We start from the raw sequence: 22,307 nt of genomic DNA on the forward strand, positions 1-22,307 counted from the left end.
CTGATAGGGTGGCGAGGTGCAAGCTAGTCAGTGCAGCTAGTTAACAGCAGAGCCCTAACTGGTACCACACTGGGCAGTCTCCCCTGAGAGACCTAGGTTGTTCTGAAGAAAAGCTCGTGGTATTTGAGTGCTTCTGTGACATGCACCTGGGTTGGATCTCATTGTCATTTAGTAGAGGGGGGTCCTCAGGCAAAATGACTTAACCTCTTTGTGCTTCAGTTTCCTCCCTCCAAAAGGGCGATGATTATAATGCCGCCTGCCTAGCAGATTGCTGTGAGTAAATGAGGTAATAGACACCAGTACGTGCGGAAATGTTGACCACGTAGACAGTGCCCAATAAGTAGCCGTTGTCATTAGTATTACTTAGATTGTGTCGTACCTCTCTTTATCTGGAGTCAGAATCCTGCGGCAGGCACTGTGATCTTTGATTCTCAAATCTTAAGGCGAAGGCTCACCAGGTAACCGTTGTCCCTACATATTCATTTAACAAGTGAATTGAAAAGATTTGCATTAAGGAAAATGAAAGATTTCTCTACTGATCTTAAGAGCATGAGCTGGGAGACATACACCAGTTACAGTTTTGCTGTGCGAGGTCTGGATGCTGCCTGGCGGTTGACAGCAGCTGCGGGTGTCGTGCATCTTCAAGCCTCTGCATGTGACAGTAGCTGAAATATAGTTTCCAAACTCAGCCTAGTTCATATCCTTAGTTGGAACATCTAGTGCTTTCCCATCACCTAAGCCCCCCGTTTCTCTCCATTCTTCAGATGACCTTTGCAATAGTCTGGTAGTTGTGTGGCTTCTGGACTGGCAAGTGCCGAGTAACGGACCATCAAGGTGCCATCAGTCGTTAAGAGCCCCTTTAGGCATTCAGACTTACACGAACACTTGAAGGTCACTGTAGTGCTTTTTACAACTAATCGCTAGCAGTGTAAATACGACCTAGTGAGGTTTGGAAGACTTAATGTTCCCATTGTATCCCCAGGAAGTAATTTGCAAATCAGAAAAGATTGGTTCAATAGAATTCCCCCCATAGGAGTGTGGAGGGCTGACTTTATAAGCTTCCATGGAGCTGCACCATCATGAACCACTTGTCACTTTGGAGCACTTGAAATGGGGCTAAAGCAGCTGAGAAACTGAATTTTTAATTTCAAGGAATTTTTATTTAAATTTAAAAACAAACAGTGTTAAGATCTTTTGTTTAATATAATTTTATTCTGGGAGTACATTTCGTGATCATATCCATGAGATTTGTTGTGGTGTTTATTGAGTGTGTTACCACTTCTGATACCTCACTGATAATTTTAAATTTTGTTACGTGTTAAAATAATTTTTTGGTGTATTGGATTAAATATACTGTTAAAATGAAATTCACTTGTTTCTTCTTTGGTCTTTATAGTATGGCTACTACACATTTCTAAATGATACACGTGGTTTGCCTTGTATTTCTACTGCACAGTACAGCTTTAGAGCATCTATTACAGGTAGCCAAAATTAGCTTGTCTTAAAATTCCAAATTAGATTTCAGACTTACATTTTGGACATCATAGAATCAGAGGTATTTAGAGGAAGGGATCTTAGGAGTTACCTAACCCAGCCATGTCCTTTGGCAGAGGAAGAACGCGAGGCTAAAAGGTACTGTAAGATGGCATGACTAGATGGGGACCGGAAACGGGTGTTCTTGATAGCCTACTGCCTCGGGTAGCGTGGCCTTGGAAAGTTGGTGCGTGTCCGGGGTGCAAAGAACTTAAATTTCCCCCAGATCCAGACTGAAGAAAAGGACTTTCTTTTCAGGGCGCCTGGGTGCCTCAGTCAGTTAAGTGTCTGCCTTTTGCTCAGGTGGTGATCTCAGGGTCCCGGGATCGAGTCCTGCATCCGGCTCCCTGCTCAGCAGGGAACCTGCTTCTCCCTCTCCCTCTGCCTGACGCTCCCACTGCTTGTGCTCGCTCTCCCTGTCAAATAAATAAATAAAATTTTCAAAAAAAGAAAAAAATTATTTTTGATGGTAAGGAAAAATAATTTTTTTGCTTTGCCTACCAGTGGACAGGATGGTCGATTCCGTGTTTGACATGTATTTTCGTTGGGCTGTATAATGATACAATCATGGGGAGTAGTAATAAGGTAAAAATAATTCCCACGCTTTGTGTGAACATTTACTTTGGGAACCTCCTCACATCTGGCTGTCATACTTTAAGAAGTCGTTTTCCCAAAGCCAGAAGATTTTAAACCAGACCCACAGCTGTTGTCCTTGAGAAAAAGACTGAGCTTGACTTCGTGTGTTTATTATTTAGGTAGGTTGTCTTAGGTCATTTGGTAAAAGTCAAGGCCTGTTTTATGGTACTGTTTTCTTACAAGGGTAACAAAACTGATTTGAAGGAAGAAGCCACCAACAAAGTACAAGGAACACCCTTAGAACAAACCCGAATTTTATTTGTATTTTGAGGCTTGGAAGAAGAAAGGGAGGCATTATGATTTACCAAATGGTGATTTGATTTATGAATATGTCCATCAGATTAGGGGAGGCTGCTTCTGCCTAAAATGCAGGTGACAATTGTGTGACCTTTGACAGCCTATCTCAACCTCAGTTTCTTCATCCCACTGATCTTCACACAGAGTAGTGTGAGGATTAAATGACATAAGAATGCACGTGAGGCGCACCTGGGTGGCTCAGTTGGTTACGGTCTGACTCTTCATTTCCGCTCTGGTCATGATCTCAAGGGTTGTGAGATCAAGAGCCCTGTGTGGGCTCCACCCTGGGTGTGGAGTCTGCTTAAGATTCTCTGTCTCCCTCTCCCTACCCCTCTGCACCTCGCTGGTGGGCATGTGTGCTCGCCTCCTCTCTCCCTCAAAAATGAAAAAAATGAAAAAGAATGCTCGTGAAAGTGTTTTCTGATCTTAAAGCACTATAAAATGTATGGGCTACTGTCGTCAACGGTTTTCTTTCTCCAGAGCAGTGTAGAACTATCTCTTGGATCACACTTGTTCTCAGTGAACCGTTGGATGATTCCATCAAGTTTGGAATGTGTATTTAGTGCTGGGTACATGGCCTTGTCTCTGTGATTTGGGGATTTGGGGGCTCCATGTTGATTCTGAGTTGCTTTTGTTGTGGTAGCAGAGATGATCTGCCTGAAGGGGCTTAGTTCCGACGAGTTGAGCAGGGGCACAGTCTTCAGGAAATTTGGAGGTGGTAGAAGGAAAGTTCTGCACAGAAGAATGCATGTTAGACATTGGTCAAATAACAGGGTTTTATAGGCCATTAATTTGGCTGCAGGGTTCAGTGCCACACAACAGTTTTGTGAAGGTCTGTTTTCAGAGTAATTCCTAATATTTCATGAGTCCTAAGTAATAGACGTTGCAATAGAAAGTACCTTAAAATCTAATTTGTATTAGGTTGACCATATGACCCCTCCTTGGTTCTGCTTCATCAAATGAGACCTAGGGACAGTTACTCATTTAGCATCTCGTGGCCTCAGGAACCTCATTTGTAAACCTGGGGTTTGGACTGTGGTCTCCAGGATCACAGTCAGCTTTCCTTAGGCCATTGCGTCCTCTAAATGTAATTTAATGACCAAGAAACATCTGTTCCTGAGAGACTTGTCCCTAGAAAGAATGCTTTCTCCTGGTCTTTAAGAACTTGGGAGAGGCGTCAACTAGGCTGGACTTGCTTTTTCCCTTTGACGTTTGCCTTCTCTGTGAGAAAGGCAGAGGTTTTTGGTTCTGCCTGACATGCTGTGGTATTTCAGCTGTTGAGACCTGGCCCAGCCTCTGTCTTACCTATGTGTACCACAGCCTCTCCACTTCTTGCTTCTGCAGATGTTCCACTAGTTCCAAAGGCATCAACCAAGGTTAAGTTGGCAGGAGCAAGTCTGGACAGGGACTGGTGGTTAAAGAAGTGCTGCTTGCTAGCCAGCCAACTGTAATGTTTATTCTCAGCTTTAGCCTTAACTTCATTGGTAAAATGTAGAGGGAGGGGCTGGTTTTGGAATGATTCTGGAATTAATATAGGAGACCTTGTACAGTTGATACATGTTTATCGTAAGGGTACCGTGTGCCAGTATGATGTAAGGTATGCAGGATACACGAGTGGGAAATGGGCACTCCGCACGTTGCTGGGGTGAGTGCGAAAGGCACAACCACTGTGTTAGAGCTGTTCGGCAATATCTGTCATAATTACAGATGCATGAGCAGTTAACCCTTGAACAACACAGGTTTCAACTGTACTGTACGGGTCCGCATAAACAAAGATGTTTCCGGCTACATGTATTTTCTCTTCTGATTTTCTTAATAACATTTTCTTTTCTCTAGTTTTCTTTATTGTAAGAATATAATAATATAACGCACAGAACATACAAAACGTGTTAATCTACTGTTTGTTACCTGTGAGGCTTCTGGTCAAAAGTTACACGTGGATTTTTGACCACGTGGGGGCTTAGTGCCACTAACTCCCACGTTGTTCAAGGGTCAGCTGGACTGTTTGACCCAGCAGTTCCACTTATAATTCTTTATTCCACAGATGTCTTCACCACTTTTATGGGATGATTTACGTACAAGGATATTCGTTATGGTATTATTTGTAGTAGTAAAAGATCCGAAAGAACTTAAAAACCCAAGGAGGGACTAATTAAATAGTTATGTTATTAAATAATATATTGTTCTAGTGCATCTTTATGATGAAATACTGCTCAGCCATTAAAAATACTGGAACAGGAGCCTGGTTGGCTTCATCGGTGAAGCATGTGACTCAGTCTCAGGGTTGTAAGTTCAAGCTGCACATTGGGTGTAGAGATTACTTAAAAATAGGGGCGCCTGGGTGGCTCAGTCGTTAAGCATCTGCCTTCAGCTCAGGTCATGATCCCGGGGTCCTGGAATCAAGCCCCGCATTGGGCTCCCTGCTCAGCGGGAAGCCTGCTTCTCCCTCTCCCACTCCCCCTGCTTGTGTTCCCTCTCTTACTGTCTCTCTCTGTCTGTCAAATAAATAAAATCTTAAAAAAAAGAAAAAAGATTACTGAAAAATAAAATCTTCAAAAATAATAATAATAGAACATTTCTATGCCCTGATTTAGAACTGTCCCTAAAATACATTAGTAAGTGTGGAACACAGTGATTATATGCTATTTGTGTGTATTTAATAGAATATCTTCCTAAGAAAACACAAAAAATTGATGTCAGCAGTTGCCTTTGGGAAGGGTAACTGGGAGATTACATTTGCATCTTTTATTTTTTTAAAGATTTTATTTATTTATTCGACAGAGATAGAGACAGCCAGCGAGAGAGGGAACACAAGCAGGGGGAGTGGGAGAGGAAGAAGCAGGCTCATAGCGGAGGAGCCTGATGTGGGGCTCGATCCCATAACGCCGGGATCACGCCCTGAGCTGAAGGCAGACGCTTAACCGCTGTGCCACCCAGGCGCCCCTACTTTTGCATCTTTTAAATATTGTACCACATATACATGTGTTACCTGTTTTTAAAAAAAGACATTGTCATGCCCTAAAGGAGTTCACAGTTGAGTCAGACCTTTGTAAGAAAGCCCAGATAAGAGAGAAAAAGTATGGGGTGACTGCTGTCTTTATGGGAAGGTAGATTTAAATGCAAACCTCTCCTGGTGCGGCGAAGTGCACCTGATTTACCCGGGAGTCATCAGGACAGGCAGGTCTGAGTGTAAAGAGGGACAGCTTCCAAATCTTCGTGTGCTGCCTGGGGAGAGGGCACTGGGGCTAAAGCAGTTTCCAGACCTTCTCCTGTTGAGGTGTGAATGCCGGGGAGCAGCCCCACGGCTTGGGAAGAGCTGGCAGGCCCAGAGTCCCTTCTGGGTTGGAGTCCTGGCTCTGCCACTTGCCAGACATGTGATTTGGGGCAGGGTTGCTCTGTGCCCAAAGCCTAAATATGTTCATCCCTAAATGAAGATAAACCAACTCCCTTGGGCACTGCAGTGAAGCTGGAATGAGATACTGCCCTCGAATACCCCTGTCTGCCCTGAGTGCTTGGCCAACACCAGCTGTAATAGAAACCTGCAGGCTGGTAAGTTAGAGCAAGAGAGGTTCGTTTAAAAATTAAGATGGAGCAAAAATGTATCGATGTGTCTTTTCCCCTCTGCCAAGTAACTTGGAAGAGTTGTAAAGTTAGAGAGGTTGGTGGTTTTGGAATCCTTGACCTCTGACCTTGGGGCAAGTCATTTCATCCTCTGGCCTGCTGCCCTGTTGGGAAAATGAAAGGGGCTGTCGGTGAGTCCTGTGGTCCCTTCCAGTTGTAGCATTCCGTGACAGTGTGGCATTAGCGGTAATACCCAGCTCAGCTGACATGAGTCATGCTGACGGAGAAGTCCATATGTGGGGAGGAAGTCTCTGGGTCTGAGAATTGGCCTTGTGCTAGAGAATCTGAGCCTCCGTGGGGAGAGGGGTAACACATTACCGCCACCATTGTTCTGTGTTCTCTCCACCTGCATAACCTCCTTTGCATTTAAATGTTTCCTTGAATTAGACCTTTGGAAACCAGGTACAACCGTTGTTTATCGAATGGGGGACATTCACATTCACACAGTTGTGACTTTATGTTGGTTGTGACCTCTGTGAGGTCTGTCTCTGCAGTTCAGTGATACTTCCCGTCATGCTGCCTTGGGTCCTGTATGCTTCTCATGGTGTCCAGACTGAGATCAGAGACTGACTTATTTCTGTACAGTTACCGGGACCTGAGAGGTGATCCGTATATGTGGATTAGATGCGGAGATGGGGCGATGGAGAGGTGATCCATTTGGGTAGTTACGTGCACTAATCTTGTTGATCTTGACCCACCACCTGTATTATAACTACCACCATCCTAGTAAAATGAGGTTTTAGACATTAGTGGCTCATTATTTCAAGAAATATTTCATACTCAAAAGAGAACATGCAAAAAAAACCAGACCCCTTAGAATGTATTTTAACAGAACCTACAGTTAAAAAAAAACCCTTGGGTTTTAGATGGTTTATATGTATTACCACATATAATATAGCTGTATCTCATATTCAGCCCCTACCCCCACCATGGCAGACAAGGTCTCTGGCTAGCGGCGGTCAGCCAGTTACAGTACGCACCCAGCCTCCAAGCCCGGGTGACTCCCCTGACTCTTACTTTCTAAAGCTAACGGTAGGCAGTGAAATCTGAAAAGGAGCTTTAAGATTGAAATAAATAATTTCTTTTTACAAATGCAAGACCCAGGCTGCCTAGGTGGCTCAGTCGGTTACACGGCTGCCTTCAGCTCGGGTCACGATCCCAGGGTCCTGGGATCAAGCCCCATGGGCTCCCTGCTCAGCGGGGAGCCTGCTTCTCCCTCCGCCTGCCGCTCTCCTTGCTCGTGCGCTAGCTCTGTCAAATAAAATCTTAAAAAAAAAAATGCAGGACGCAAAGCAGGTGGACCACACAGGGTGTTTAGAAGTAGCGGAAGTGGCTGTAAAGAGCCCCAGCAGTTGAGGCACGCTGGAGCACTGCTCTCCGTCCTGGCGGACGCCCTGTCGGAGGAAGGCACCCAGGGTGGGCAGGCAGGGCTGTTGACCTCACCGTGGAGAGCCGAGCCACGTGGTGAGTCCACATCCAGTGAGTTTCAGTGAACCTTAGGTAAAGTAGGTGGAAGAGTTAGAGCCAGTGCTCCTGAAGGTTCTTTTGGGGCGCACACGTGCGTGTGTTGATGTGGTGTATTTCCCAGTACAATCATTCTTTTTTTTTTTATTTTAAAGATTTTATTTATTTATTGGTCAGAGACAGAGAGAGCACAAGCAGGGGTAGCGGCAGGCAGCGGGAGAAGCAGACGTGGACTCGATCCCAGGACCCTGGGATCATACCTGAGCTGCCTGCCGCTTAACCGGTTGAGCCACCCAGGCGTCCCCCCAGTAGAATCATTCTAATGGTGATGGGAGACCTACTCACAGAGTTCCTTTCGTGTGTGAAGAACAGCGTCCAGAACTGAATGTGTATCTATGGCTTGTTTAAAAAAAATGCAAAAGAGATTAGAAAAATGTATCCTGAAGTTTGCTTATCAAACCGAGCCATTCTCCTGGCAAACTCAGGATAAACCCTCTGAGAAGCCCTCTCAGGCCTGGTGGCAGTGTCCACTCCCATACGGACCACCAGATAAGAGGTCTGTTGGGGTGCAGGTGTGAAACTGCTCGTGGATGAGTGGGAGCTGTGCACTCTTTGTAGCAGGTGGGATCACCTACCCTTTTGGAAATTCAGTGTCGTTTCTGACTTCTTGTGGCTAAACACATATGTACCTCCTGAGAAAATCAGCAGTCCAAGTTCCGATTCTCTTCACTCTCCAGTTTTGCTTTATCTTTGCCTTGTGTTTGCAGCTTACAGACAAGTATAATGGGTGAGAGTTCCAGTAAACTGGCTGGATCATATTTCTTAGATTGAGTCATTGCTGAGAAACTTGTTTGTGAACAGGAAACAGCCCATGAAAATGTCTGTGCGTAGTAACGTGCCAGACTCAGGAAACAGGACCATTTTCTAGTTGAAAGACAAAAGGGCAGAAGGACGGTACCACCCCTCAGGGAAGAGCAAACTCATGATCTCTTGGTGTATTGGGGAGAATTTTTATTGTCAGAAATCACTGGTTGTTGAAGATTGGGGAAATAATCCTTACAAGATTTCTCTAGAAGGAAAACTTGGACTAGTGGTAACTGTTAGCTACCTGCTTGGAGTCTCTGCCAACATACGACTTTTTGCTAGGCCCGTTATTTTTTAAAATGGAGCTGTAGTTACACAGAAGTTAACTCAGTGGCATTTACACTTGGCCTAGACAGCTGAAAGGCCCCTTCCACGTCTAACATTCTGTGATTTTACATGTGTGTACACACACACACACACACACACACACACACTGTTTGTGACTCTTACCTAAATTATTGTAGCAAATATATTTAAACGTTAGCACATCAGTCCAATAGAACCAAAAGTGCCTGAATGTGGGCAAACGATAAAGAATAACCTATCATCTGCCTTCTCTAGAATGCTCGCTGGAAAAACAACTGGTGTTGTGTTGCGTGTCTTGTAATGAAGCAGTAGGAGAGAAGCTAAGAGAAGTAAAATGGGCAGATAAATATTTATGAAATGTAATAGTCATCAGTGAGATGTATTTTAAAACTACACCTGCTTGTTGTCATTTTACTTTATTTAGTAGGGACTGTGACTTATGAATCAAGGAGAGATTTGTTGTTGTTTTATCAATTCTTCAGAATTTGAGCATACCCTGGGTTGTGTTGTAGCCAAGTATAGCTCTTCATGTTGGACGATGGGATAGGATTCATGTTCCATCTGGTTTTGCTCAAAAATATTTGAGCAGCTTCTATGGAGAAAATATTAAACCAGATTTCATTTTCAGGTGAGTAATATAACCCACCTGGGCATAATCTAAAGACTGACATGGATAGGGAAAAGAAATTACTGAAAAAAATAAATTAGACTCTGAATGCCAATAATTAATATTTGATTGAAAGATCTCAGGGAGAATAAACTTTAAAAGACTTATTTTCTTAATGGAAATACATTTTTTTTTTTAAGATTTTACCTATTTGAGATAGAGAGAGAGAGCACAAGCTGGGGGACAGAGGGAGAGGGAGAAACAGACTCCCCACCGAGCAGGGAGCCCAACGCGGGGACCCTGGGATCATGACCTGAGCCAAGGCAGACGGTCAACTGACGAGCCACTCAGGTGCCCCTGGAAATACATGATTTTAAGGAGTAGCTGGAGACATGGTTTCATGCTTACCTAGTAAAATTGAAAGTTTTCATTTTCTGTTTACAAGCTTAGTAATCTGTGCAGTTAATTTTTTTTTTAAGTGTATTGGTGAAATTTATTTTTAGAAGCAAGCCTCCCACCTCCTTCCCATCTTCAAGACAAAATAAAGGGTGGGAGAGGGAGGGGAGGGCAGTGGGTTGAGAGCTGCAGGCCTCATTTACATGTGTGAATATATTATAGAAGCCATTTTATTTTTCATTTCAGGTATTTCCCAAAGCCTCAGTTTACAGAATTACTTAATTTAACAGGAGATTATGCCATCTTGCCTTATCTTTTCTAATTTTTTTTGGATCATCTGAGTATGAAAAATGCTGATTTGTTCAAGGCCTTTCTCTTTATCCTGGAACAAAGATGTTTGTTTCGAAGTGGTATGAGTTAATAATCCAACTTCAGATTCCCCATAAGACATGTAATAGATTACACAGATGGCAAATGATGATATAAACATTTTAAATATGACTATTTCCGTTGGACCAGATGGTGATTTAATGCGAATTGTCAAACATTTATGTTTCTTATTAAATTGTCATCTTTTGTGTAAGCCAAGCTAGCAGCATAATTCGCAACACGCTCAGGAATCACTAAAGGACAACAACAAAAAATTCAGACACTGAGTGGCTCCGTATGGCATGTGAAGGCTCACAGCCAGCGCCTGCGTTGCCCTCGGAAGCTTTTTCCCTAGTCCTAAGGAAATACCTGTTGGAATGCTGTAGAAACCGTCCCCCTGCTTTCTTCTCCTTCCAGGCTCTACTGACCTGCCATTTAGCATGGTGGCCTTTCTCTTTAGGGGCTTGGGGAGTAAGAAGCTGTTCTTTCTCAGGGCCTTAGATTTCTGTGCATTAGAGCAGTTTTAGCTTTTCCTTAGGCACTTCCCTTCCCCACTGACCAGTGTGTTAATGGGCTCCACCGGACTCCTTCCTCCTAGATGGCCCACGAGCTTTGTGGGGGTGGGTCATTTGTGGAAGAAGTCATGTGCCCAGTCACAGGGCTCGTTGCAGGAAGCGCTGCCTGCCTGTGAGAGTAGCACAGAACAGTCCCGAGGCCGTGGGGCTCCCAACGGCAAGTCTTAGGTGGACATAGTTCTCATTTTCAACATAAAGCTTTGAAGATGTCATACAACGTCAGATCCCTGAAGGTGTTTTCCTCTGAAAATGATGTGAAAATTTGAGTAACACAGAGGATAATATGTGAAGGCCACGACAAGAAACCCATTGTTGCTTCGTTCTAAATTTGATCAGAACATCTGTTTTAAGGAATTCAAGGTAGTTCAGACTACCCTTGCTTTTATTTTTAAGCAGTTTTCTTTTAGAGACTTATCACAGCAACAGTAAACATTACAGAAAAATAAACTATAAAACAGAGAGGAAGACCTCTGAGGACACTTCGAAACCCGTTTTGGTCTCGCTGGGATCTCACTGAGGGCTACCCAGTCCGCCTTAAGAACAAGTAGACGCTGCCGCTCGAAGCATCTTTTGGTGGCGTTCCTGGTGGAGACCGTAAGCTCGGGCTCCTGGGCCCGGCGTCGTGTCCGGTCAGAGAGTAGGATGCTCACGAGGTGATCCAGATGGTGCTTCATGACTTATTTTTCCTGTTTGTTGATAAGGATCCATCAGGGTGTCCTTTTCTGAGCATGTTATGGGGAATTTTAAAAATTGAATCCGTTTGGCTGTGCATTGAAGGGTAGTCCTCTGAGGAACTGAGCGACGATCGAATGGGTGTATGTGGGTACATGAAAGTAAACACGAAAGCATATGTTATGTGTTGTTTTCAACGCATGTTGCACAAGCCCAGTCGTCCATTTCGGACCCTCCCTGAGGAGGAACCAGGGAGCTTCACTGCTGAATGTTACTGCAGGCTTCCACTACAGTTAGGTCCACGGCTTCCTGACCGTCCGTTGGCCTTGGGTTTGATCTTGCTTATAGTACAGCAAGTACTAGAACCATCACGGTCAGCATGCATAGCAACATTTGCATAGACTTTACATTTATAGAGCGATCGCTTTCACGTCTCACTTGATCCACCAACGTCTGTGTGATGGGGTGGGGTAGAACAGTTATCTACTGAATTTATAGCTAAACGATCTGAACCCACTCAAGACAGCTCATCGGGAGGAAAGGGTAAGAAAGGAAAAAATAGAGTTGTATCAACTCTTGGTGTGACAGCCACTGGTCTTTTGAGAGTAAATTACAGTAGAAATTTTCTTTCAGCCCATAGAGCTGGGTTCTGGGAATACTCTGAAATGGTCTGATTTGTTAGCAGGTATTTGCAGCATAAACTGCTTCAGTGTTCTTTCAGTTCTTTTTTTTCTTTTTTTTTTTTTAAGATTTTATTAATTTGACAGAGAGAGAGGCAACAAGAGAGGGAACACAAGCAGGGGGAGTGGGAGAGGGAGAAGCAGGCTTCCCACTGAGCAAGGAGCCCGATGTGGGGCTTGATCCCAGGACTCTGGGATCACGCCCTGAGCCAAAGGCAGACGCTTAACAACTGAGCCACCCAGGCGCCCTGTTCTTTCAGTTCTTTAACGAAAAAAAATCAAAACTGGGTGTTGCTTTTTATCCTGGGATCTCGTAACAAGGAGAAGTCCCCGCCGAGGCATTCTGGGGACTTGAGGAAGGGATGCGCCAGAGTGGCCCCAGCTGCCGGGACACGTGTTTGCCTTTCTCTTCTGTTGATCGGTTTTCGAGAGGGACTGGAGTCCGGCTGAGATGGAGTGACCGTACATTCTTTTAATTTTAGTGCTGGCATTTAGTGGATGTGAAAAGTCTGAAGACCTCACCTTGGTCCCTTAGCTCCAGCTTAGAGAACAGCCTCGATAGGGTACTCTTGCTGTATCTAAATTCACTAAGAAGGTAGGCCCTAACCAAATCAGAGTTTTAAAGTAGGTTTCTCTCTGCCTTGGGCCTTTGTCTTTCACGTTACCTTTGGATAAACGTGTCCATTAAAGTGGAAACACATCATTTTTAAACTGGAAATTATTTTCATGCTCTGTGTTAGTGGGGAGCTCCCTGAGGAGATAGCCATGTGTGAATAAATGCTCTGTGGTTGCTGTTCTCTTAACATCTCAACATGTTTAAACATCTCAAGATGTTTAAAGCAAAGTATATATATGCCAGTGGATTTTATATCCTGGCCAATTTGGGAACCACTGGTCAATGATCAGATTTTATATTTTTAGTGTAACTTGTGGCTAAAACAGCACGAGTCCAAGATTGAGGCTGCCCAGGACATATCCCTGTACACTTTCTAGCAGGATCCCTTTTTTCTAAACCTCAGTATTTTCATCTGTGAAATAAGAATATTATCTTTATATGGTCGTCTTGTGGATTCGTTTGTATATATGTAAAGCACTTCGAACAATGCCTGGCATGTAGAAAGCCTTTGATAGATGTTGGCTTAAGAACAGTTCTAAGGAGCTACAGATGCTGTTCTAACGGTTACCTACTACGTGTGCCGGTCACTCTGCAGCGCCGCTCAAGGCTGGAATGATGATGAACCCCATGAGTGGGGCTTCACAGCATTTAGGATTCTATCACCAGCGCTAGAGGTGGCCTCTGCTCTCCATCTAGCTGTGCTGCCTTTAGGCTGGGTGGCCTGCTCCCCCTTGTTGGGTAAAAATAGCCCGACTGCTCAGTGAAGCAACCACCATGTTATTTTTGTCCTTGGAGGCAGAGAATAGTAGAGTCTAGACACACTGGGCAACCCAGTGCTGCCAGCTGTCATCAGAACCCAGACACCTATGTGACGGCTGTGCACACTGTGTCTACCTGCCTTCAGGCCCCAGCTCCCTTCCCCCATGTCTTGATTTTTTTTTTTTTTAAAGATTTTATTTATTTATTTGACAGAGAGAGACAGCGAGTGAGAGAGGGAACACAAGCAGGGGGAGTGGGAGAGGAAGAAGCAGGCTCATAACAGAGGAGCCTGATGTGGGGCTCGATCCCAGAATGCCGGGATCACGCCCTGAGCCGAAGGCAGACGCTTAATGACTGCGCCACCCAGGCTCCCCATGTCTTGATTTTTCTAATCTCAATCTCATTATTTTCAGTATAGGTGACGTCTTAAATGGAAAATGATTTAAATGTCCTATTTGTGTAGACTTTAACAAAAACTAACTAAATAAAAAAAATGTGCTTTTGACATGTGGTTAGGAAAATCTCGACGTGGTACCAAGGCCTAGCTTTGTTATAGAAATCAAAATAACCATTCCCTCATTGGAAGATTCTGCCCATATCTTAAAACTTTTAGTACCTTCCATCCTTCCCTGAAGCCATGTTTTTTTGTTTTTTAATTTTGTGTTACTTTTTTAAGAGGGTTATTTATGATTTCTCAGAAGTGAAACTAATGGGTACTACCTCTGTCTCAAGCAGCCTCTTGCTTCACTCATGGGTCACAAGATTACCATTAGCTAAACTTTCTTTACTGATTTGTTCATGCCTCAGGAGCTAAAACTCAAGTCAAGAGGAAATTGCTTTAATAAATGAGCCACAGGGACAAGAGTAGCAAGAAATGATGAGGGAAAGTAATTCAGTGTAGGAAATACCAAAGAACGGTGATATTTCACAACTGCTAGATTGGCATTTAACAAGGGTTCCCCCCACCTCTGTAAAATGGATATTTGCTGAGGTTTAGAAAAAATTCCACGTATTTGATCATGTTTTCCAAACTTCATTTCTCATAAGAAACCAGTGGCTTGGAGTGCTTGCTCTAATTTCTGTATTCCGTTAAACAGGTGTGGGATTTCTTGTAATTCATGAGCTTTAATGTGCACCATGTTACTTTGCTCTTCAGTGACCTCTGCTATCACCCAGTCGTTAATAGTCCAAGTAAGAAGTGATTAGAATGGATGGCTGTGTTTGTAGGTTGTTGTTTCTTTTAATGAATAGATTCATTGAATGGAATTAACTGTGCCCTTCCAGAACATTGGATCTGTGTTCCTATTCAGATTGTCGTCTCCCTACGCCCGACCATCAGCAGTGGCATAATGTAAATTATATGATATCTGCCATTTTAAAAACGATGTGGTTTCTTGCTCTCCTTTTTTTGGACACAGGACATGGATTTAATTGATATACTTTGGAGGCAAGATATAGATCTTGGGGTAAGTCGAGAGGTATTTGACTTCAGTCAACGACGGAAGGAGCATGAGCTCGAAAAACAGAAAAAACTTGAAAAGGAAAGACAAGAACAACTCCAAAAGGAGCAAGAGAAGGCTTTTTTTGCTCAGTTACAACTAGATGAAGAAACAGGTGAATTCCTCCCAATTCAGCCAGCCCAGCGCATCCCATCAGAAACCAGTGGATCTGCCAACTACTCCCAGGTACAGAAAACTCAGTTCTTACGAAGGTGTATGGCAGGGTTTAAGGAACAAATACTGGCCCAGGAGTTAAACCATCTGGCTTTGAGTTCCAGTTTTTCCTTTTACTGTGTCTTCATGACCATATCAAGTCAACTTCCCAGCCTCAGCCTCCTGATGAGTTCAGTACCTGACTGACCGACCGACCTCACAGACTTGTGTAAGGATTACGGGGGCATCAGTTACATGACGGCACTTTGTAAGCTGTGGAAACGTGATGTAAGGATCTAGCAGCCGCAGCGGTGGCAGTGGTAAAGCTAGTAGCACAGATCGCTAGCATTTTGTTCACAGATGAGCAGTTGAAGCTCAAAGACTCAGTAACTTGCTTAGAGCACTCCAGAAATTGGGAAAGCGAAGACTGGAACCCAGATAGTCTGGTTGGTTTGATTCTGTGCTCTGTACTACAGTAAACTCATTTCTGAAAGAAGATAAATGTTTGATTAACTACATTGTAAACATTGTATGACACGGAACAATTTTTTTCTTCTTTTATGTCTTTCCCTTTTATCTAGGTTGCCCACATTCCCAAACCAGATGCTTTGTACTTTGATGACTGCATGCAGCTTTTGGCAGAGACATTCCCATTTGTAGATGACAATGAGGTACAGCGTTTGGCTAACAGTGAAACTCCCCAACTGTATCCAAATACGTCCTATAAGTGTATCCCCATTTTAAAAAAAAGTGTTTCAGGAGGAAATTTTGTCAAAGAAACCTTAGCCTATAGATAATTTTACAATTAAAAAAAAAACGCTACACAATACAAAACCAAAACCACTTAGATCCCTCTATCTGCATAACCCTGGAAACAAACAACTCATTGGTTATATAGGTACTTAGAAATAAATTTTGGTGAATAAAAAGCAAGCTGGGTAAACCAAGACTTGCTCAATTAACAATTTTAAATTTATTGTGTTTGAAGCACTATACTAGGTATTTTTACCAAGAGATAGAAATTTAAATCCTAAAGATTACTTATTTTGAAATTTATCTTCAAATGCATAGGATAAAACAAGCTAGTAAACGGGTCAATTTGGAGTCAGTTGAGCAGGGGAAAAAAGAGGTGTTTCGTTATCTAGAAATCAGGGTGATAAGTGGTTGTAAGTAGAGAAACACAGCACCGTTAGCCAATTCCGGTTTCAGGTGTTGTGAGGGGGCCCTGGCGTGTACGTCTCCACTGTTGCTGGCGGACTCACGGAGATCAACGCTTTGTCAATTTCAGGTTTCTTCAGCTGCGTTTCAGTCACTTGTTCCTGATATTCCCAGCCAAATCGAGAACCCAGCCTTCGTCGCTCCTGCTCAGGCTCAGTCACCTCAAACTCTGGTCGTTCAGTCAGTCATTGCTGATCTAGACGATATGCAGCAGGACATGGAGCAAGTTTGGGAGGAGCTGTTATCCATTCCAGAATTGCAGGTAACTAAGATCTAAGATCAGTAAATGCAAAGACACTTTTATATTAAGTGTCTTTAAATTAATTACTCCAGTTATTACTGACATGCCACCTACTTCGTGGAAGGATTAGAGGGTGCTTTTAAATTAATCATGAGAGGGGCGCCTGGCTGGCTCAGTCGGTAGAGCGCGTGACTCTTTCGGGGATGAGAGTTCGAGTCCCACGCTGGGTGTAGAGATTACATAAATAAATAAACTTCAGTCACGAGAGCTGCCCGTGCTCACTTAGGTGCACTTTTATTAGTTAAATGGACTGGATGTCTTGAGGAAAGATCTGGTCTTCGTAGGCCAGAAGTCTGATCTAGGAACTGTGAAAATAATACGTATGCTTAGACATAAGTATCTGTTAGAAATGGGAATTATCTGAATTACAGAAGAGCCTGGAAAGAATAGCGGTGGAGAGAGAGTTTACCATCAGATAGAGATTATCAGCTATTAAAAATATTTGCCATCAGCGGCACCTGCCTGTCACTCAGGGGAGCGTGCGAATCTTGATCCTGGGGTTGTTGAGTTTAAGCCCCATTTTGCATGTAGAGATTACTTAAAAATAAAATCTTTTTTTATTTTTTTTATTTTTTTTTTTTAAAGATTTTATTTATTTATTCAACAGAGATAGAGACAGCCAGCGAGAGAGAGAACACAAGCAGGGGGAGTGGGAGAGGAAGAAGCAGGCTCATAGCGAAAGAGCCTGATGTGGGGCTCGATCCCGGATCTCCGGGATCACGCCCTGAGCTGAAGGCAGGCGCTTAACCGCTGTGCCACCCAGGCGCCCCTAAAAATAAAATCTTTAAAAATAAATAAATAGGTATTTGCCATGAGAAACAGATTATCAGCTATTAAAATATTTAACCTTGATTTACATTTAGTAAAAATTTCTTTCCCACACAGTGTCTTAATATTCAAAATGACAAGTTGGTTGAGACTAGCACGGTTCCAAGTCCAGAAACCAAAATGACAGAAATTGACAACAATTATCATTTCTACTCATCAATGCCCTCACTGGAAAAAGAAGTAGGTAACTGCAGTCCACATTTTCTCAGTGCTTTTGAGGATTCCTTCAGCAGCATCCTCTCCACAGAAGATTCCAGTCAGTTGACCGTGAACTCATTAAATTCAGATGCCACAATAAACACAGATTTTGGTGATGAATTTTATTCTGCTTTCATAGCAGAACCCAGTAGTAGCAACAGCATGCCCTCCTCTGCTACTTTAAGCCAGTCACTCTCTGAACTTCTTAATGGGCCCATTGATGTTTCTGATCTATCACTTTGTAAAGCCTTCAACCAAAACCACCCTGAAACCACAGAATTCAATGATTCTGACTCTGGCATTTCACTCAACACCAGTCCTGGCATGGCATCACCAGAACACTCAGTGGAATCTTCTGTCTATGGAGACACACCACTTGGCTTCAGCGATTCTGAAATGGAAGAGATAGATAGTGCTCCTGGGAGTGTCAAACAGAACGGTCCTAAAACACAGCCCGTCCAGTCTGCTGGAGACACAGCCCAATCCCCGTCACCATCTCCAGGGCACAGCGCTCCAGCGCATGATGCCCAGTGCGAAAACACGCCAAAGAAAGAATTGCCTGTAAGCCCTGGTCACCGAAAAACCCCCTTCACAAAAGACAAACATTCAAGCCGCTTGGAGGCTCATCTCACAAGAGATGAGCTAAGGGCAAAAGCTCTCCATATCCCATTCCCTGTTGAAAAAATCATTAACCTCCCTGTTGATGACTTCAATGAAATGATGTCCAAGGAGCAATTCAATGAGGCTCAACTGGCATTAATTCGAGATATACGCAGGAGGGGTAAGAATAAAGTGGCTGCTCAGAATTGCAGAAAAAGAAAACTGGAAAATATAGTGGAACTGGAACAAGATTTGGATCATTTAAAAGATGAAAAAGAAAAATTGCTCAAAGAAAAAGGGGAGAATGACAAAAGCCTCCATCTACTGAAAAAACAACTCAGCACCTTGTATCTCGAAGTCTTCAGCATGCTCCGTGATGAAGACGGAAAACCTTACTCTCCTAGTGAATACTCCCTGCAGCAAACAAGAGATGGCAATGTGTTCCTTGTGCCCAAAAGTAAGAAGCCAGATACTAAGAAAAACTAGATTTGAGAAGATCTGACCTTTTCTGAGCTAGTGGGTTGTTTTGGGTTTTTTGTTTTGTTTTGTACTGTTATACTAAAAGCTCCTACTGTGATGTGAAATGCGAAAATATACTTTATAAGTAATTCTTTGCAAAATTATAGTCAAAACTAGTATAGAAAATAATATAAACTTTAAAAAGCATTAAAATAAGTCATCAGTATGCTGAATCAGTAGTTTCACTTTAACTGCAAACTTAATTTCTTAGAACACCATTTGGGCTAGTTTCTGTATAAGTGTAAATACTACAAAAACTTATTTATACTGTTCTTATCTCATTTGTTACGTTCATAGATTTATATGATATGACATCTGGCTAAAATAAAAGCAAACTGTTGGAAAACTAACCACTATGTACTTTTTTATAAATACTGTATGAACAAAAAAGGCATTTTTTTATATTAAATTGTTTAGCTCTGGCAAAAACCAATTTAGTTGAAAAGCTGGTACTAATAAAGGAATATGACTGTTAAGTTGTTCTTTGGAATTCATTTGAGTTTGTTCACAGTATTTTCCGGAACAGTAACACACTTAACATACTTAGGTATTCTGCATTTTCAGAATGTTTCCAGTCACTGAAAATATGAAAAGCATTTTATGCTAAACTTCTGGTCCCAGAGCTATAAAGAAATAAAGCATATCAAGAAGATATTTTATCTCTTCAATAGCAAGTACATCTCAACCAAGGAAAATACTGAATGTTGACATGAAAACATTGTTTACCCACATCAGTACATGTATGCCTACTTTGTGCTAGATATTTTTAAAGTACAGAGGACACAATGGAAATCCCTGTCCTCCTGGAATTGTAGACAGCAGAACTTACACATGCCAGGATTGGGAAGGCCAGGAGAAAGGAAGCATTGCAATTTGAAATAGGGTTGCGGGGGCACCTGGGTGGCTCAGTTGATTAGCGTCCTGACACTTTCAGCTCAGGTCGTGATCTCAGGGTCACGAGATCAAGCCCCATGTCAGGCTCTGCACTGGGCATGGAACCTGCTTAAGATTCTTTCTCCCTCTCCCTCTGCCCCCACACTAGAATAAATAGGGTTGCAAACAGGAAAAGGCTTATTGAGATGGCAACATCCAAAGGTGTGGGAGACCCATTGTATTAGCTTTTAAAAAGAGTAATGCAGACAAGAGAAATCTAAAGGCTCTGAGGCCTATTTGAGACAGAACAAGGACTACATGGCTGAAAATGGAGGGGGGAGAAAGAGAGGGCAGGTAGAGGAGAATGTGGCACAGAACCTTGTTACACCCTCATGGTGGCTTTGGCTTTACCTAGCAAAATGGGGAGCTATAGGTGTTAAGTAGTAACATCTGATTTTTAAGTTTCCTTAGCCTTGTGTGTTGAAAATAGCCTAGAGTGTTAAGATGGGAGCAGTTAGATGAATGGGGGAAGCTCTGAAATACGTGGGAGGGACAGTGTTGTCTTAGTCTAGGGTGGTGATAACAGGAATAAGGAGAAGGCACTGGATTCTACAGGTTTCAAAGGTAAAACTAAAAATTTTCTGAGAGAATGGATGTTGGGCGAAGGTGGAGTCAAGGGCTTAACATCTTTAAGAATGGAGTTGTCCTGAGATGAAGACTGGTTAGAAGGAAGTCTAGGCGGGAAAGTCCGTTTATTTTAGGACATACTGAGAGATGAAACCTATAAATAAGACAAAATTAAGGCCCCACAAAACAAATCTGCAGGCTTTCCAATAGACCACTCACATTACTGATTCACTATTTCTTCATCTGATCAGTTTGTCTTTTGTTTTAAAGTGGGGAAATGGAGATTCATCTTTAGAGTTACGCATATTCAGAGTAAGCACTACATGTGGATTATTCACAAAGTCCTATTAATCCATTAGGAGCAACACAGTGCAGAGGTCCACAGGCCCTAAAGCCAGATTGGCTGGGCTTGCTGCTGCCATTTTCCTAGAATGACCTCCATTAGCTCAAAGTACCCAGGCTAGTTTCCTGTCTGTAGGGCAAGAAAGTATTGAGTTACTATACGAAAAGTACTGTGCCTAGCTCATTAAGCACTCTATAAATGGGAGTTTTTTCCTTATTAGCCTTATTAGGATGTCTTTTAGTTGCTAGTGAAAGAAACAAGTGAGATTAGTGAGAGAATTTGACTTGAATGACAAAGCTTAGGGTTGAAAATGAACTCAGGAACTAAGGGGTGTCAACAGGCATTCAGATTCTGCCCCTGGCCTTTCTCATGCAGTTAAGTATCTCCTGGTAGTGGTGGTGAGATCCCTGGAGACTTCATTTTTCCAACCTCAAGAAAAAAATCTCAGATCTTGACTACAGTGCCCCACTCTTGGACAAAATTATAGGTGTGTGTGTTGGGGGGGGGGTGGCATGAATTTTTTTTTTTTTTTAAGATTTTATTTATTTATTCGACAGGATAGAGACAGCCAGCGAGGGAGGGAACACAAGCAGGGGGAGTGGGAGAGGAAGAAGCAGGCTCATAGCGGAGGAGCCTGATGTGGGGCTCGATCCCACAACGCCGGGATCACACCCTGAGCCGAAGGCAGACGCTTAACCGCTGTGCCACCCAGGCACCCCCGGGTGGCATGAATTTGAAACCAGCAGCCCCACCTGGAATTGGCGGGTACTTGCCGAGGGGTGAAAAGCGCTGCTGGGCAGACTGGAATGGACTTCTAGCTCAATAGCAGAGGAGTTCATTCAAGTAACCATAGTTCTTTACAATACCTGAAAAAATTACTTTGAAGTACTAAGCATACTGCACTATGCAGAATTAGAAACCAAAATTTTTAAACATAGTAAATCCTAACATGACAAAAAACAAAGCGAAGTTTTCATCTCTTGATCTGGACTTGAGTTAGAGCTTTTTACCGTCCTCAGATTAAATTTGGCTACCCAATTGTTAAACATGAAACTCGTTTCTAGTTTTAAAATGTATACCTATGGCTTTTACATTGATGTATATTAAGCATTCTTAGAAATCGTAACTGAAGGGTACTGCATGTTACATGAAGAAACATCTTGCTGAGACTTCTCAAGCCCGTCAGCTTTAGGGAAGGCTGCTCCACCTGTACTACTTCTCGCACCATACTTACATTTTTAAGCCTCAGAACACACACAAAGTTCTCATTTGTATTTTAAAGATATTTATCAGGACAGGTTCAGTTTTCAGTTGCTTTTTATACTTTTTGAGAGCTGGAGAGAATTTGAAGACCTCAAAAACGTTCATTGTATGTGGAGAAAAACTCTTTGAGACATTGGCATAACAGGGGCGCCTGGGTGGCTCAGTTGGGTTAAGCATCTGCCTTTGGCTCATGAGTTGGGCTCCCTGTTCAGCAGGGGGTCTGCTTCGCCTCTCCCCCACCTCGTGCTTTCTGGCTATCTCTGTTGCTCGCTCTCAAATCTTAAAAGACACTGGCATAATTAACTTTGTCACCCATTAAATTTTAACTATGCTTGAAGATATTAAGACAGTACCTGTAATTACTACCAAAAATATCTTTAAGGACCATGGACCAGGCAACAGATTAAGTTCTTTAAGCCATTATTATTTAACCTTCAGACTTTGAGGGTAGGTATAATCTACATTTTACAAAAGAGGAATTTGGTAACAG

The 22,307-nt window shown here is 42.9% G+C and overlaps 1 protein-coding gene across 4 annotated transcripts in view; it reads left to right on the forward strand.

Moving 5' to 3' along the window:
- NFE2L2 (nuclear factor, erythroid 2 like 2) overlaps nt 1–19,187 on the forward strand; it is a 33,317-nt gene extending 14,130 nt beyond the window's left edge. For all 4 annotated transcript variants that reach the window (XM_040643479.1, XM_040643485.1, XM_008687173.2 and 1 more), the window contains 4 exons: nt 14,814–15,080; nt 15,629–15,718; nt 16,336–16,527; nt 17,452–19,187. In XM_040643479.1, the coding sequence (XP_040499413.1) occupies nt 14,814–15,080; nt 15,629–15,718; nt 16,336–16,527; nt 17,452–18,678 (1,776 nt within the window). In that variant the 3' untranslated portion in view covers nt 18,679–19,187. The remainder of the gene's footprint in view (nt 1–14,813; nt 15,081–15,628; nt 15,719–16,335; nt 16,528–17,451) is intronic.
- The last annotated feature ends 3,120 nt before the right edge of the window (nt 19,188–22,307 follow it).

The sequence above is a fragment of the Ursus maritimus genome, unplaced genomic scaffold (assembly GCF_017311325.1).
Source record: "Ursus maritimus isolate PB19 unplaced genomic scaffold, ASM1731132v1 scaffold_1, whole genome shotgun sequence".
Lineage (NCBI taxonomy): Eukaryota > Metazoa > Chordata > Mammalia > Carnivora > Ursidae > Ursus > Ursus maritimus.